The 14,004-nt window shown below is 50.2% G+C and overlaps 1 protein-coding gene across 1 annotated transcript in view; it reads right to left on the bottom strand.

Moving 5' to 3' along the window:
- Positions 1-270: 270 nt before the first annotated feature.
- LOC149865122 (uncharacterized) overlaps positions 271-14,004 on the bottom strand; it is a 177,822-nt gene continuing 164,088 nt past the window's right edge. Inside the window, exons 3-4 of the mRNA XM_090047809.1 lie at positions 8,946-9,050; positions 271-1,453 (exon numbers count right to left, since the gene is read on the bottom strand). Of these exons, the coding sequence (XP_089903935.1) occupies positions 8,958-9,050 (93 nt within the window). The 3' untranslated portion in view covers positions 271-1,453; positions 8,946-8,957. The remainder of the gene's footprint in view (positions 1,454-8,945; positions 9,051-14,004) is intronic.

Here is a 14,004-nt window from a genome sequence, read left to right as displayed (position 1 = left end):
ATGGCATCGTTTCAAAGGGGGTGATTACTCTGAAACCTAACGACAGCGTTAAAAATGGCAGTATTTGTCTCCACAGTACTTTCCCAGCTGCCCCCCCATTACAAGCTGTGTGGTCAGCACCCAAAGTGGTGCACATCAGTGTGCCCAAAGCTGCCCTAGTCCGTGGTTTCCCCAAGCTGCTTCCTCAAGGTGCTGGCCGCTGGGCAGACCTTTGTCTCTGGATGCCCCAGGCTGCCTGCCCCCCCCCCCCCGTCTTCTTCACCACCTCCATCAGAGAAGGAGCCACCACTAATCCCAGCTACGTTGCATTAACATTGCAATTGTATAGCAGGCTTTCCAGTTTTATGAATTAGGGGTAATTATAGAAATCAAACACAGGATAACCAAATTAAAAACTGCAATTAACTGTACCATACGGCAGTCTCCTTACACTGCCTATTTTCTAACCAAAAAGAAATACTTAAGGGGAATTATAGCATGGCCCAGCCATCAAGCCACGCTATTGACAAAGTCGTGATACAACGTCTCACCGTAGCAATGTGCTAGCGACTGTCAGGCCAGTGAAATCAATGGGCCACAACTGCTACAACAAAAACCATCGAGATCCAAGGGTCCCCCGTGTTGTCATGCAAACAAAAAAGAGCATCTCTACCAGAGACAGAATGATGTGAGTTGCTCTCTCTGGGTTGGTTGCCCATGTAATTCTCCTGTCTCTGGTAGAGATGAGCCATCAGTGGAGTCTGAACCAGGGACCTATAGCACTCCCATGAAAGACCTGCGATCCCTTTCACATCTTCCAAAGAGACTCTGAGCCTCTGGTAAATCCAATCCACTGGAGAGAGACCAAGACCCATTTCCTGGCATGGGTTGCCCAGGCTTGTTCAATCTTTCCTTCACATTTCCTCAAGTTTATGTAAACAGTTAATAAAATGCCATCAGGAAGATGCAGGATATAGAGGATTTATGTAGGACCAGTGACACTTTCTGGGGGCTCCTGCAAGTATCTTCTTCTGGCAGGTCACTACACGGCAGTCATTGCCCATAGCACAGATGAAGGTCGTTGGGTCCGAACTAGGAGCGAAGAGCTGAATGAAGCCATTAACAACCTCTGGAGTCATCCCATCTGCTTGTCGGCTGCTTTTTATGATTCTTGCAATTGCCAGCCAACAAGATGGTGGAGGTAATGCCAAAGTGATGTTCTTATCATTAGCGAGGCACAATTAGCAGCGATGCCTAATGAATCCTCTGACGCAGTCTTGTTAATTTAAATGTTGGGGGGGTGATTCATGGCACAGGTATAGTGCTTTAATAAAGAATCCAAATGACCTCCTTTTGGAGCGGAGCCTGGGGATGGCGGGATTGGTCTTTTCAGAGAACGACTGGCGTAACCCACACTGCGCAGCACCTATGTGCTGAGGGGAATCTCAGCGCCATTTGCCTAAGACAATAAATCCTGCAATAAAATGTTTATGAGGAAACAATAAACCGTTAACATGCATTAATACGATTATAAATCAGGAACCAAATTAAAAAAAAAAATGAAAGAGCCAAGCAGAGCTTTATTTCTGCCCCAAAGAGGATTTTTTTCCTCTCTACAGTCTGTGGGCCAAGAAGGCACTGAAAGATGCTTTATCGGGTGCAATCGGGCAACCTGAAGGCACCCTCTGTCTCTTGGCAATGTGACTGGGAGTTCAGGCTGTCAGTTGTGCTTGAGGAGTTAATAGGCCGGGCAGCTTGTGTTGGTGGGAGACATCCTATGCGAAAACATGTCTAAAAAGGAGAACTCCGCTCCAGGAGTGACAAATAGCCGTGCGGGGGTGGAGATGGAGGGAGCCTGGAGCGAGGCAGGGAGCAAGAGTAAGAGGGCGGAAAGGAAATAGCACAGGGAGGAAAAGAAGGACCCATAAAATATTGCCATGCATTTATGTGCTGGGGAGGTGTGTAATAGAAAATATGCACACACATACATACATGCACACATGCATGTACACGCACATGCAAAGAAAAAGGCAAAAGAAAACCCACCCAGCCAGTGGGGGAGAAGGAAGCAGCTGTCATTTTAGGAAGATTTATCACGGAGCCAAGTTGAATGCCTTTAAACTTACAGTGAAAAAAAAAAGGCCGATTTGATGAAATAATTATAAGAGAGAGAACGAGAATGTGAGAGGGAGGGAGAGAGGGAGTTTACAGCTGGCAGCAAACTGAAAGGACAGAGTGGATGGCTCTGAAAGTGGTGGGGATTTCATCTCCCTTTTTCTTTAGAGAAAGACTCCACCCGCTCCCCTGGCACTGAGGGCTCCCTCGCTCCGTGAGCCATCCTGCTAATGCACTACATTGAACCTGTCTTTCACTCGTCCAAGCAGGGGTGTGAGATCTTGCATTCTGCTTTAGTGACCTGCAAGCAGCAGAGCCCTAAAGCCGAGTCCCTTGTTGGCTGTGGTCACTAAAAGAAACGAAGGGCACTTGTACATGTGACAATGTCATGATGTACACATGATGAAAATTTCCCATTGTGTGACTTAATGCCATCACATATTACACATACACAAGTTTGAGGGGCTTAAAATGAGTTTCCATCATTGCAAGCTAAGCTACATCCCAGTGTAGTTTAGTTTGCAATGTTGCAACTTGAAACATTTGTAGCTATTAGTCAGCTTGCCTCCCCGCCACAGCAGAGGTGGGCAGGCTCTGCAGAAAACAAGGATCGGGTCCCTCACCATTTCTGCCTTCAGCAGGACGCCTGGGGACACCTGGGAGGGGCTGGCTTGCCTCTGGAGCAGTATGGGAAGGCAGCAGGAGGGTGGCTGAGTGTGCTGGCGTCTGGAGAAGACAGAGGGGATGGTACGTGGGACATGGGGCCACCCAGGCGGAAATAGTTTCCCTGAGCCTACCTGGGTTTCCAGAGCCCTGTGCACCATCCCCGCCACCTTCTCCGGCCACCAACACATCCAGCCACCCTCCTGCTACTTCCCTGCACTGCCCCAGGGGCAAGCCATCCTGTTCCCAGGCGGTCCCAGGTAGCTTGCTGTCCACAGGAGCCTGCTGAAGGCAAAAGGGCGAGGGGCCTGATCCCTTTTTTTTGTGGAGACTCCCACCTCTCCCATGGCTGGGGGGTGAGCTGACAGATAAATAGCACAGATTAATGGCCCCCATCCACGGGAAAGGCAACCAGGCTTTGCCAAAAAAAAAAGGATCAGGTGCCTCACTGCTTCTGCCTTTAGCGGGTACCTGCAGCTGCCAGAACAATAATGTATATACAAGAATGGAAAAATTAAATCCACTGTTTCACTTAAAAATGCACCATTTCAATTTAGCTGGCATAGAATGCAGCCCTAAAGACTAAAACCCCGTCACATATACAAGCATCCTAAAACACACTAAGCGTCACGTCCATAAGCCTGCCATTTTATATGCAAAAGCAGAACGTTCATCCCCAGTCTCCCAGCTGGAGCCTGTATTTGGCAATTATAGGCTGAGAGATATGGCTAGCTGTGTTAGTCTGAAGTTGAAGGGTATACATATATCTCTATTTTGGTTAGTCTGCAAGGTGCAAATCTACCCTGCCTTCTACTTGACCTCAGACCAACACAGCAACCTATGTCTCTATAGGTATATCTAGATATATACCTAGCTATATAGATATACTTATACCTATAAGCAGTATATATTGCCAGTATATATATGTACTTTGGTTGGCAGTATATATATCTACTTTGGTTAGTCTATAAGGTGCAAATCTACCCTGCCTTCTACTTGACTACAGACTAACATGGATACCTCTCTCTAGATAGATAGATGTAACACAAGTTTCATGGGCTCAAGCCCTATTGGTAGGCTGCCAGTTGTCTTTCAGCCAGTTTCACTATACAGCATATTCATCTTTACTCTGTTCTGACTGCTGTGTCAAGCTGCTGTATGCTGCTGGACACTTTCTGTGTCCCACCCCAGTGGGGGTTGCGGTGGATGAAGTGCTGTGAGGGGAACAGGGGATAATCCTGGTTGTGCTAGATTTGGTCAGGACAGATGCTAATTGGTCCACCCACTACAAGCCCTATATATCTAAGGGACTACTTTCTCTTTGATGCTCCATCATGATCACTAAGGTCAATCAGGAGCAACCTCTTGCAAGTCTCATCAGTGCACCAGGTTTGTTCAGAAAAACATGCGGGATGTTGCTCCCAGCAATTGCTCCTCAGCATTGAAACTCTTCCCCTCATTGTGGCCTACTGGAGCCCAAGCCTGGGCATCTCCCGAAAGCATGGTAAGACCTTTTTGGTTCATCCGGCCTTCAGCAAGCGAGGTGTAAGTTTTGACATATCATGTGGGGAGGCTGCTCTGTTACATATTATTTTACTATTTTTATCTGTCTTTTTCTGGTGTTTATTGTAAGCCACCTTGAGCCTTTTGGGCTAAGTACAAACAGTCAAAAAATCTGAGGCTGAATCGATTCAGTCTTTGCAGGTTAGTCTAAGCCAAGCGGATGCAAGTCCCAGCACGGGTACCAGAGCGTGGCACACAAAGGTATTTTGCTTGGCACGGTTGCCTCGGGGCAGACAACGAGGAAGGGCCTGGGGCTGCACTGTCACAACAAGGATCAGACCTCTCGTGTCTCCCCCACCACCTGCCCCTGGCATGCCAGTACCTTACAAGTAATCACAGGACCCCGTGAAGTGGGGCTTTATGCACAACTCCGAGGGCAAAATCCTGGTTGCCAATGAAATAAAAGACAAAACTCCCTTTGACCTAAGGGAGGCAGGATTTCACGAGACTTGTACCAGTTTCCCTACACCTTGCCTGACTTCTTGGTCTCAAATGTCCCTCTCCCTCATGAGTAGGGCCTGGTTTAAATCACAGTTTTGCATTTTTTCATGAAAATAATAAATTAAGCAATTTTCATGAAAAATGTGAGTTGCAACAAAATGCCATGATATGGCCACTTGCTGTGGAGTTCCCCAACAAGTGGCTACACCTGCATTTTGTTGCAACAAAATGGCTTCTGTAAGCCGGGGGAAGCATTCCCCAGGCAGCAGCAAAAGCCTAGCAGCACTGGGGAGGCGGCAAGGGCTTGCAAAATGGAGAGGGAGTAGAGAAAGCTTGGAGATGAGTGGAGAGAGGTTGTTTGCTCCTCCGGGCAGGAAAACTGGGACATGGGGGCTGCCTTGGCAGACAGCCCTGGCACTGGGTATGGGAGGGGCTGTTTGGTCCTCTGGGTGGGAAAACTGGGGGTTGGAGGCCAGGGGAGAGAACACATGCACAGAGGAGCAAACAGCTCCTCCCCTACCCAGCACCAGAGCTGTCTGCCAAGGTAGCTCCCAGGTGCCCCCAAGCCCCTGCACCACAGTTTTCCTGCCCAGAGGAGCAAACAGCTCTTCCCCTACCCAGTACTAGGACTTTCTGCCTAAGACCTCCAGTGAGGTGGGTGGGGAGGCCATGGGCTTTTCAGCCCTTGGGAACGAGGCCTCTGCTGCTGCAATTAAACTTGGCCCTAAACCTGCCCCCTCAGCCAACCAAGGTATATGGGGGAGAGGGGGTTCCCACGATCTGGGTGTGAAAATTGTAGCCCCAGCCATGATCAGGCCACAATATTAGTGATCTGGGCCACTGATTAAACCAGGACCTACTCACAGCTTCTGGTTTAAGCAAAGCTCCTGTTCTAGAGAAGCCTTCCTTATCTGACTGCCTGTCCCCTTTGATGTGGCTTCCTTTAGCAGACTAAGATCTGGGATGCCTGTAGTCTGTGCAGTAACACAAGATCTGACCTGCAAATAAATGCAAGGACTAAGCATCCCCTAGAGAAGTAACAATGGGAATCTTCGTCCATTTGTAAAAATATTTAGCTAGGCAAGAGGGTGAAGTGAGAGCATTTCAGTGGTAGCAATAATTCCAGGGATAGTTGTCTGCGAGAGTGTAGCACCATCCAAGAGCCATTTTGTAAATAAGTGCCTCTAAGGCTAGGGAGAGACATTACACACAGACTGGTTTAAATGATCAGAAACTGATTTCAACCTGGAACAGAATAGATGTTCAGTACACATAAACCTGTTTGAAAATGGATGAAACTGGTTTGAAATAAACCTGGTTGAATGTAGTATCAGACTTAACTGATTTGGGTCAAACCGGATTATGCAATGTCTGTCCCAGATAAACCAGACTCCCCCAGCATAAGATAAACCAGACTCCCCCAGCATCCTGGCATGCTCTCTGAGCTGGGTAGGGCTCTCTGCTCCATAGCAGAGATGGCCCCTCCCCTCTTCTCCCTGGCTGCAGCTCTGACAGAGACTGCAGGCTGCTTCCCCCTCCCCCTCACCATGCCCTGCAGAGCAGGAATTCTCTCCTCCCCTCTGCCTTGCCAAGGGGTGTCTGTGCATTAGCTAGCAGGCCACAGGCTGGCTACAGTCTCTGCTGAATCAACAGGTAGCTGGTAATGTCCCTCTGGTTTTTTCATAACGGGGTGATAAACACTGAGTTATGGGTGATAAACACTATTATCTATTCCCTGCTGGGCTGGTAAGAGCGCCCTGCTGGGGCCTGGCCATGCCCCATCCTGAACTCAGTGATGTGGAAGGGAAGGGAGGGCTGCTCTAGCGCCCCCCAGCTTCTAGCCTGACCGTGAAGTCGCGCCTCCTGATATCTAACCTAAACCTATCTTCTGCCAGCTTGTGACCGTTATTCCTGGTCACTCCCCAGCACTCAGGGGAACAGGGACTTCCCCAGTGCCTGCTGGTCCCCTCTGACTAGTTTGTAACAGGCCACCAGCTCCCCCCTCAGCCTTCTCTTGTGGAGGCTGAACAGCTTCAGGTCCCGTCGCCTCTCATCGTGGGGCCTGCCCTGCTGCCCCCTGATCATGCGAGTGCCCCTCCTCTGGACCCTCTCCATGCTGTCCACATCCCTCCTGAAGTGCGGCGCCCAGAACTGGACGCAGTACTCCAGCTGCGGCCTGACCAGTGCCGCATCGAGGGGGAGGATCACCTCCCTGGACCTGCTTGAGATGCATCTGTGGATGCATGACAAGGTGCGGGTGGCCTTCCTGACCGTGTCCCCACACTGCCGGCCCATGTTCATCTTGGCATCAGTGATGACTCCAAGATCCTTCTCTGCCTCTGCCCTGACGAGAAGGGAGTCCCCCAGCCTGTAGGTATGGTGCCAGTTCTTCCTCCCCAGGTGCAGCACCTTGCACTTGTCGGTGTTGAATCCCATCCTGTTCTCATCCGCCCACCCCTGTAACCTGTCTAGGTCCGATTGGAGCCTATTCCGCCCTTCTAGCATGCCCACATCCCCCCACATCTTAGTGTTGTCATCAAATTTGGACTGGGTGCTTTTTACCCGCTTGTCCAAATTGTTGATGAAGATGTTGAACAGCACGGGCCCGAGGACCGAGCCCTGGGGGACCCCACTGCCCACATCCCTCCAGGTCGAACATGACCCGTCCACCACCGCTCTCTGGGTGCGGCCCTCCAGCCAGCTGGCGACACATTCAACTGTGTAGGTGTCGACACCACAGTCCCCCAGTTTCTTAATGAAAACGGGGTGAGAGACAGTGTCGAAGGCCTTCCTATCTTGTGCTGCGTGTGAGATATATTGCAAGCGTGACATCAGTGGGCTTCAGGCTTGTTCAAATGTAGACTAGCACGCATGGCTTCTTGGCTGCTCTGTGCTGAACCAACTCCATTACTCAACTACACGGTTTTGAAAGCTGGCTCTTCAGCTCCGTACTTCATCAAAATTCACAAGCGTGACTGTTCAAGCAAAAATAGCTCATTTTTGTCACCCAGTGATGTCTCTCATCCTTATTATACTCTCAGCCACACACTGCAAACAGTTTAAACCACATAAATAGCCTGCTTTTCTCAGAACGGTTGTAATTCAGCTGAAGTAGGGGGCAAGGTATTAGGACTGAGATGTTTCTGGCCTTTCTGGTGCAGACGCTTCTCCTGTGTTAACCAAGTTTCCGAGGGGGTACCGCCCCAACACATCAAAAAACTATTTCCCACTGAATTAAAGGCAGCAGCTCAGGTGTGAATTTTACTAATCCCTTTATCCGTTCCTCAGAGGACATTAGCTGGGTCTAACTGGCGGTCACCTAAAGACTGATGGGGTCCCTAGACGCTCGCGTGGCTATGGTGCAGGCGGAGGAAGGGCGGATGTGAGGCTCTAAGAAGCAGCGCAAGGCAAGGATCCCAGTTTCCTCTACATACAATTGGCCTCTCCTCTTCCTTCTTCCAGTCTTTCCCTTTCTTGTTGTGGGCAATCCCCAGTAGCTGGGATTTGGGACTTCTCTGGAGCCAAAAAGGAGCACTAAAAAGGGAGCATGCTTCAGAAGCAGAGGCTGGGTCTCAAGACGCAGGGAAACTGAGGAAGGGAGACCCCCGAGTGACTCCATGCTGAGAGGCAAGGGAGATGATGAGGCTTTTGGGAAAGGAAGGGCCTGTTGGAAGTGGGGAGGGAAGGCTAAAAGGAAGGGACCTCGTGAGAGCATCGGGTCCAGCACTCCTGCTGGGGCAGGAAAGACTGCTGGGGTCATGTTAGGAGGAGGCAGAGGGCAGAAGGGAGCACACGCCTCTTGGGTTAACAAGGTGCTCCAATATACTTTAGGGAGAGCTGCCACATGAAGGAGGAGGGATGCAGGCCACGATCCTGATCCCCAGCTCAAGTCAGGGGATGGTCTCTCACTGAGCTTTGCCCACAGGGATCACTAGGCAGGCGATGAACACACTTGCGGGGTTGTGGCATCACGCAAATGAGATCGTAAAGCCTCGCTACTGCCATTCACAACCAGGAGCTTCTCTATTCCCCTTCCCCGTGGTGTGCGGCCTTCCCCGGGCATGTCCTCACCACCCTCCCCATCCTTCCACCTAGCCCTGAGGTGCCTTCCCCTTGCGACCCCTGTCCCTAGCGTGAGGGCCCAGGGCCTGTCCTGTCAGTGTTTTGCACGGAGCCGAACGCACCTGTGGAAGAGATCAGGCAGAGCCCATGCTTTGAAGAGCCTGCAGCATTTTTTCACCGCCGATCCCCAGCTGCCGTTTCCTGCTGGCCTTGCATTCCCGCAGTGTCTGAGAAGCAAAGTGGGATAGGACATCTGCATCGAGAATGAACCACATGCCCTCCCGGCTCCTCCCACAGAAAGGAAAATATGTCCCACTTTCCACCTCCAAAAGCCAGAATCCCACTGCTAGGGCCCTCCCTTTTCCAAATTCTTTCTGACAAACACTTGTTTGGGCTGGTTTAGACAGGGGTGATCCTGACTTGAGCAGATGGCTGGACTAGATGACCTCTCGAGGCCCTTTCCAGCCCAATTTTCTTACAGTTCTATGGACTGTTCTAGTCCTGAGAGGCCTGCGATAGATCATGCAAATATTATTTTATTACTTGTAGCACAGTAGATCCCAGAAACCTGGATCTGACTGTGCTAGGAGAGGAACAGATACACCATTAATGACAACTGCTGATTTAATGAGCTTAGGGTCTGAGAGAGACATAGTTTGCCCTGTTAGTCTGAAGTCGAGTAGAAGGCGCAGGATGTTTGCATCTTACTCTAATCAAAGTGGATACACACACGCACACATATACACTATATGAAAATACACGCACATGCGCTCATGCGCGCGCGCGCGCGCACACACACACACACACACACACACACACACTACGGTTAGTCTGCAAATCTACCCAAGGTGCAAATCTACACTGCCTTCTACTTCTAGTCCAGGAGTCAAGATGCAAAAGCACATAGACAGGATGCACATGGATGGGGTGGAGGGATAGCAACCGGGCCACGCTGAGTGGACTGGAGCTCTTAGGTATGGATTGCTCCTGCCATGCAAGTAATATATGAAAATGGTGAGACACTAGTTCTGCAGACTTTGATGGTGAACTTTTCTATCTAGACGTGAGATGTAGGTGAGAGAGGAGCTGGACAGACGAGTTAATCCAGGTTGAACTTTCTGGCAGAGCTCAGGCATGGGCTGACACTGAGCCAAGGTAAAAGCAGGCTTATGAAGGACTGAGATAAGGTAAAAGCAGGCTTATGAAGGGCTTTGAAGGTCCGGATACTCCTGTGGTTTGGAGGTATTGTTTTCCTGAGCTATAATACCATATTTTCTCACATACAGCATGCACTGTTTTGGACAAAGAACAGCTGCTGGTAATTGCAGTGTGCTTTATATGCAAGAAATATGGTAAGAGCAGTTTCTGCCAGCGACTGAGCGAATGTGAAAGTAAAATCTGCATGCGATTTACAGGAAGCAGGACAAGGAGCTGGCTTAGCTCCCTGGCTGCTGCTACTCAGTTACTTGTCACAAGGAAAGATCTTTTTTTCTACATTCCTCCGTTCAGAAACCAAGGGGTGTATTTTATTCCGAGGGTGTTGTATGTAAGAAAATACAGTACTTCATTCTTCTGCTGAGCCTCCCATCGGGATCACAACACTGTGGACACCGACGGGATCAAATCCTCAGCTCGCCCTGGGGAGGAGGGTGGTATTGTTATGCTGCCATGCAGCAGTCTGGGTAACGTTGCCACTCATCCAGGCCCGCCACCCCACAACAGACCACCCGGACAGGTCAGCGCTGGCTTGAAGCCTCCATTGCGACCTTAACTTCTGCCTAGTCCCTGTCACCAGACTGGCCACTCAGGGTCAGCTCACCCACCACTTCCCCAGTATAAACCCCTGCACAGAAGCAGAGAGTATCTGGGCACCTGGGCTCAACCTGACCCAAGACTGCTTTGCTGTTCCCTCCAGGTTGCTCCACTCTGGCTTCTGGACCCGCCGGCTCTTTGCATCCACTCCCTGCTCGACCTTCTAGCTTCCCAATTCGGCTTGCTCCTAATCTCCTAGATCTCCTAGCTTCCTGACCTGGCTTGTCCCTGGATGCTGCTCACCACCCCAGGTCAGCGGCTCAATCCCTGAGCGGCCCCACAACTCACTGCCCATGTGCCACTGTGACACACAGGCAAACTGAGGCTAGGTCTACATTAAGAATAGCTCCCTGTAAGCAATCGTGGCATAACCCCTTTTAGTGTGAATGCAGCTTGTAGCAGCAGGAATAGGAGTAGTCAGCATAGCTCAGGGTACAGACTCACCAAGGACTTACCCCCAGGTCTGCTCCTCTTCAGTAACTGCCTGTGTGCATGTTCTTACCCTGGAGCAATTAGGTGCTAAACTGCAGTAGCTCAGCCTGCCATGCAACAGGGCTAAACTAGCACCATCAACGTGCCACTTACTGTGGTGTTAGGGTGGGGGCAATTAGTTATCAGGGGGCAGGTGCCATGGAGTAAAGCCTCCCCCCCTCACCTTCCACCCTATGGTAGTACGGCCTTTTCCCTTATACCACTTACCCAAATGAAATCCATTATTCCAGCTAAAGGTTTTGATTTCCTTATTTATTTCTCTAGGACAAGTGTGGTAACTAACTGTGTGCCCACCCTAACGCCGCAGTAAGTGGCATTTCCTGCCGCCTTACCTGGGCAAGCTCCCATTAGACACTTCTGTCAATACAGCAGTACCAGTTAGGGGAGATGGGGAGGTTTCTGTGACATTTCTGTACCACTGGCATCCCTACCGTACACACGTGTCCTAGAGAAATAAATAAGGAAATAAAAAACTTTTGCTGGAATAATGGATTTCACTTGGGTAACTGGTATAAGGGAAAAGGCAAACAAGTTACCATAGGGCTGAAGGTGGGGAGCTTTACTCCATGGCATCTACACCCACGAAATTAAAACCAGGAGCTTCATTGCCCACTTCCCTGCACTGTGGGGAGCTGTGGACACCAGTGGGAAAATGCTCTGGGCATGTTTTGTGCCCTCTTCGCATGAGTGTGGGTGCGTGCAACTGCCCACGCTGCGGGGCAGTGGAAGGCTGCAGGTGTGGAGGACCAGCACCGTGACATTTACTCCAGGGTTGTCCCTAGCAGATCAGACTCCCCAAGTGCGACGAGAGCCGCTCTCCTCCTCCCTTCCCTCCGCCTGCCTGCAGGGGCCGTGTCCCATTATTAGCTGTCGCACTGAGTCTGTTGGTGTTCCTTCATCCTGGATGAATCACTCCTCTTGCTCGGTGCCCTTTGATATGCTCTTTAAATTCAAGCGTGTTGTGAATAAACAACAGATGGGCAGGAGCACCGTGGGATGAATTCGTTATGGATGCAGAGCTACAGCTACCAAGGCACCCTACCCAGTCGCAGTGGCGTCAGCTCGGGGATGGTGCATTCCTGTGCTTTCCCGATGATGCTCGGACTTGGACTGTGGGAGAGGGGGCATATGGGGAAATGGATCTGCTTCTCCTTCAGACTCACTCCTCCTCTACATGCAGCTCACACACTGGTTCCCAGCGTGCTTGGATTTGGCCCCCTTAATCCAACTCGTGCCCTGGGAATCCATGCTGCCGGCATTTCCAGGCCAAAGGGGCCAGGGAACAGGAAGGACAATCCTTCCCCCATCAGCATCAGCCTTGTCCCAGCTCATAGCTTACGCTGATGTAGACCCATATGGGCTCACTTAGTTCCCATGACCCCATTCAGGATGCACAAGCCAAGAGATTGGGTAGTGAGGGGCAGTGGATTTGAAGACACCTTTGGTCCTCAATACTAGACATCCTTGCCCCACATCAGCTCTTCATCCACAACAGTTCCCTGCCCTCTCCCTGATGTACTACACTTTCTGGCCTTGCAGCCAAGTGAGATTTCTGTGTGATGCTGTAGGCACAGACCCACCAGAGTCAAGGTATTCCTTTCTTCATGGCTCATTTACTCTGTGTCTTGAGGCTGATCCCACTTCCACTGAATGGAAAGGCAACATTACCTTCAATAGGTATAATGTTTTTCCATCCTGCAATGCACCCTCGAGATGAATCTGAGTTGAAGGTGCTCAGTTCATTGCCAGGTCAAGTGCCGAGACATCACTGATCCCTTTTATATGCCCCAAGCTATCTGAATCAAGCAAACCCTATTCTGACACCAGCTTCCAAAAGCAATGAAACAGAGAAAGCGTACTTGGATACAGAATGATATCAGTTATCCAGGAATGCTTTGAATAAATTAAATTATGTTTCAATCTGAAGCGAAACTGATCCTTAATTAAAAGATAAAACTTTTTTTTTTAAATTCCCAAATGATTTTTATTAAACGATAGCAAAGTATTGAGATGGCGGGCTCTCTCCTAAAAGACTGTCCAATTTCACTGCAGCTGTAAGCTCATCTTTGGCTTTTATATGCTAGGATAGGTCAGGATTTGGATGGAAAACTTCCAAGAGACACTTTGTTAGCCTACTGTTAAGAGGCATTGTCTTCTCAGAGTTGTCCTGCTATGAAAGAAGATCTGGCACTGAGGCTATTTTTCTTTCCCTAGATAGTCCCTGGCAAGCGGAAGACACCCTACATGCCTGATACACATTACATACAAATGGACAGTGAGTAAGCAGACCCCCGGTTCTACCCCCAGTGAGCCAGGCAACATAGCTAGCGGGGATGAAAGGAATTAGTAATCAGCAGATTACTTGGCCTCTGGATGTGTCATAATACACCAAACAGCTTCTAAAGAGCTACAAAAGGTACAGACAGACATGAAAAATTTCACCCAATCTGGTCCCTGAAAGTGCTTTGCAGCCATGGCCAAACACATGTGCACAGCGGCAAAGCACTTTAAAAGGCCCCATCCCATGACAGTCTGAACCTTCCTTGCATGAGGGTCCAAAGTGGAGCACCTGCATTAATTTCTGTCTGCGTATGCTGGGAGCAGGGCTCAGCTGAGACAGAATGGGGGTGGGAGGAAGGGAGCAGAGGGAGGTTGTTCTGGGACTTGCCCAGCTGGCACTGGAGGATGGGGCAGGTAGACTGGAGCCCCTCTGAGGGGGGGATCCAATCCACCTGCCCCCCCCGTTCTCACTCCAGTTGGGGAACCCCCAGAATGAGCTCCCTTCCCTGCCCTCTCATCCAGACACAGCACGGAGCTGCAAGAGGGAGAGGAGTGGAGCTAGGGGCCCCTCTTCCTGGATTAGCTCCCAACTGGAGC

Source organism: Crocodylus siamensis, chromosome 5, assembly GCF_052110815.1.
Source record: "Crocodylus siamensis isolate JL-2025a chromosome 5, ASM5211081v1, whole genome shotgun sequence".
NCBI classification, from domain to species: domain Eukaryota; kingdom Metazoa; phylum Chordata; order Crocodylia; family Crocodylidae; genus Crocodylus; species Crocodylus siamensis.
Note: the sequence above shows the minus strand (reverse complement) of the source record. Positions and strands in the feature narration are given on the sequence as shown.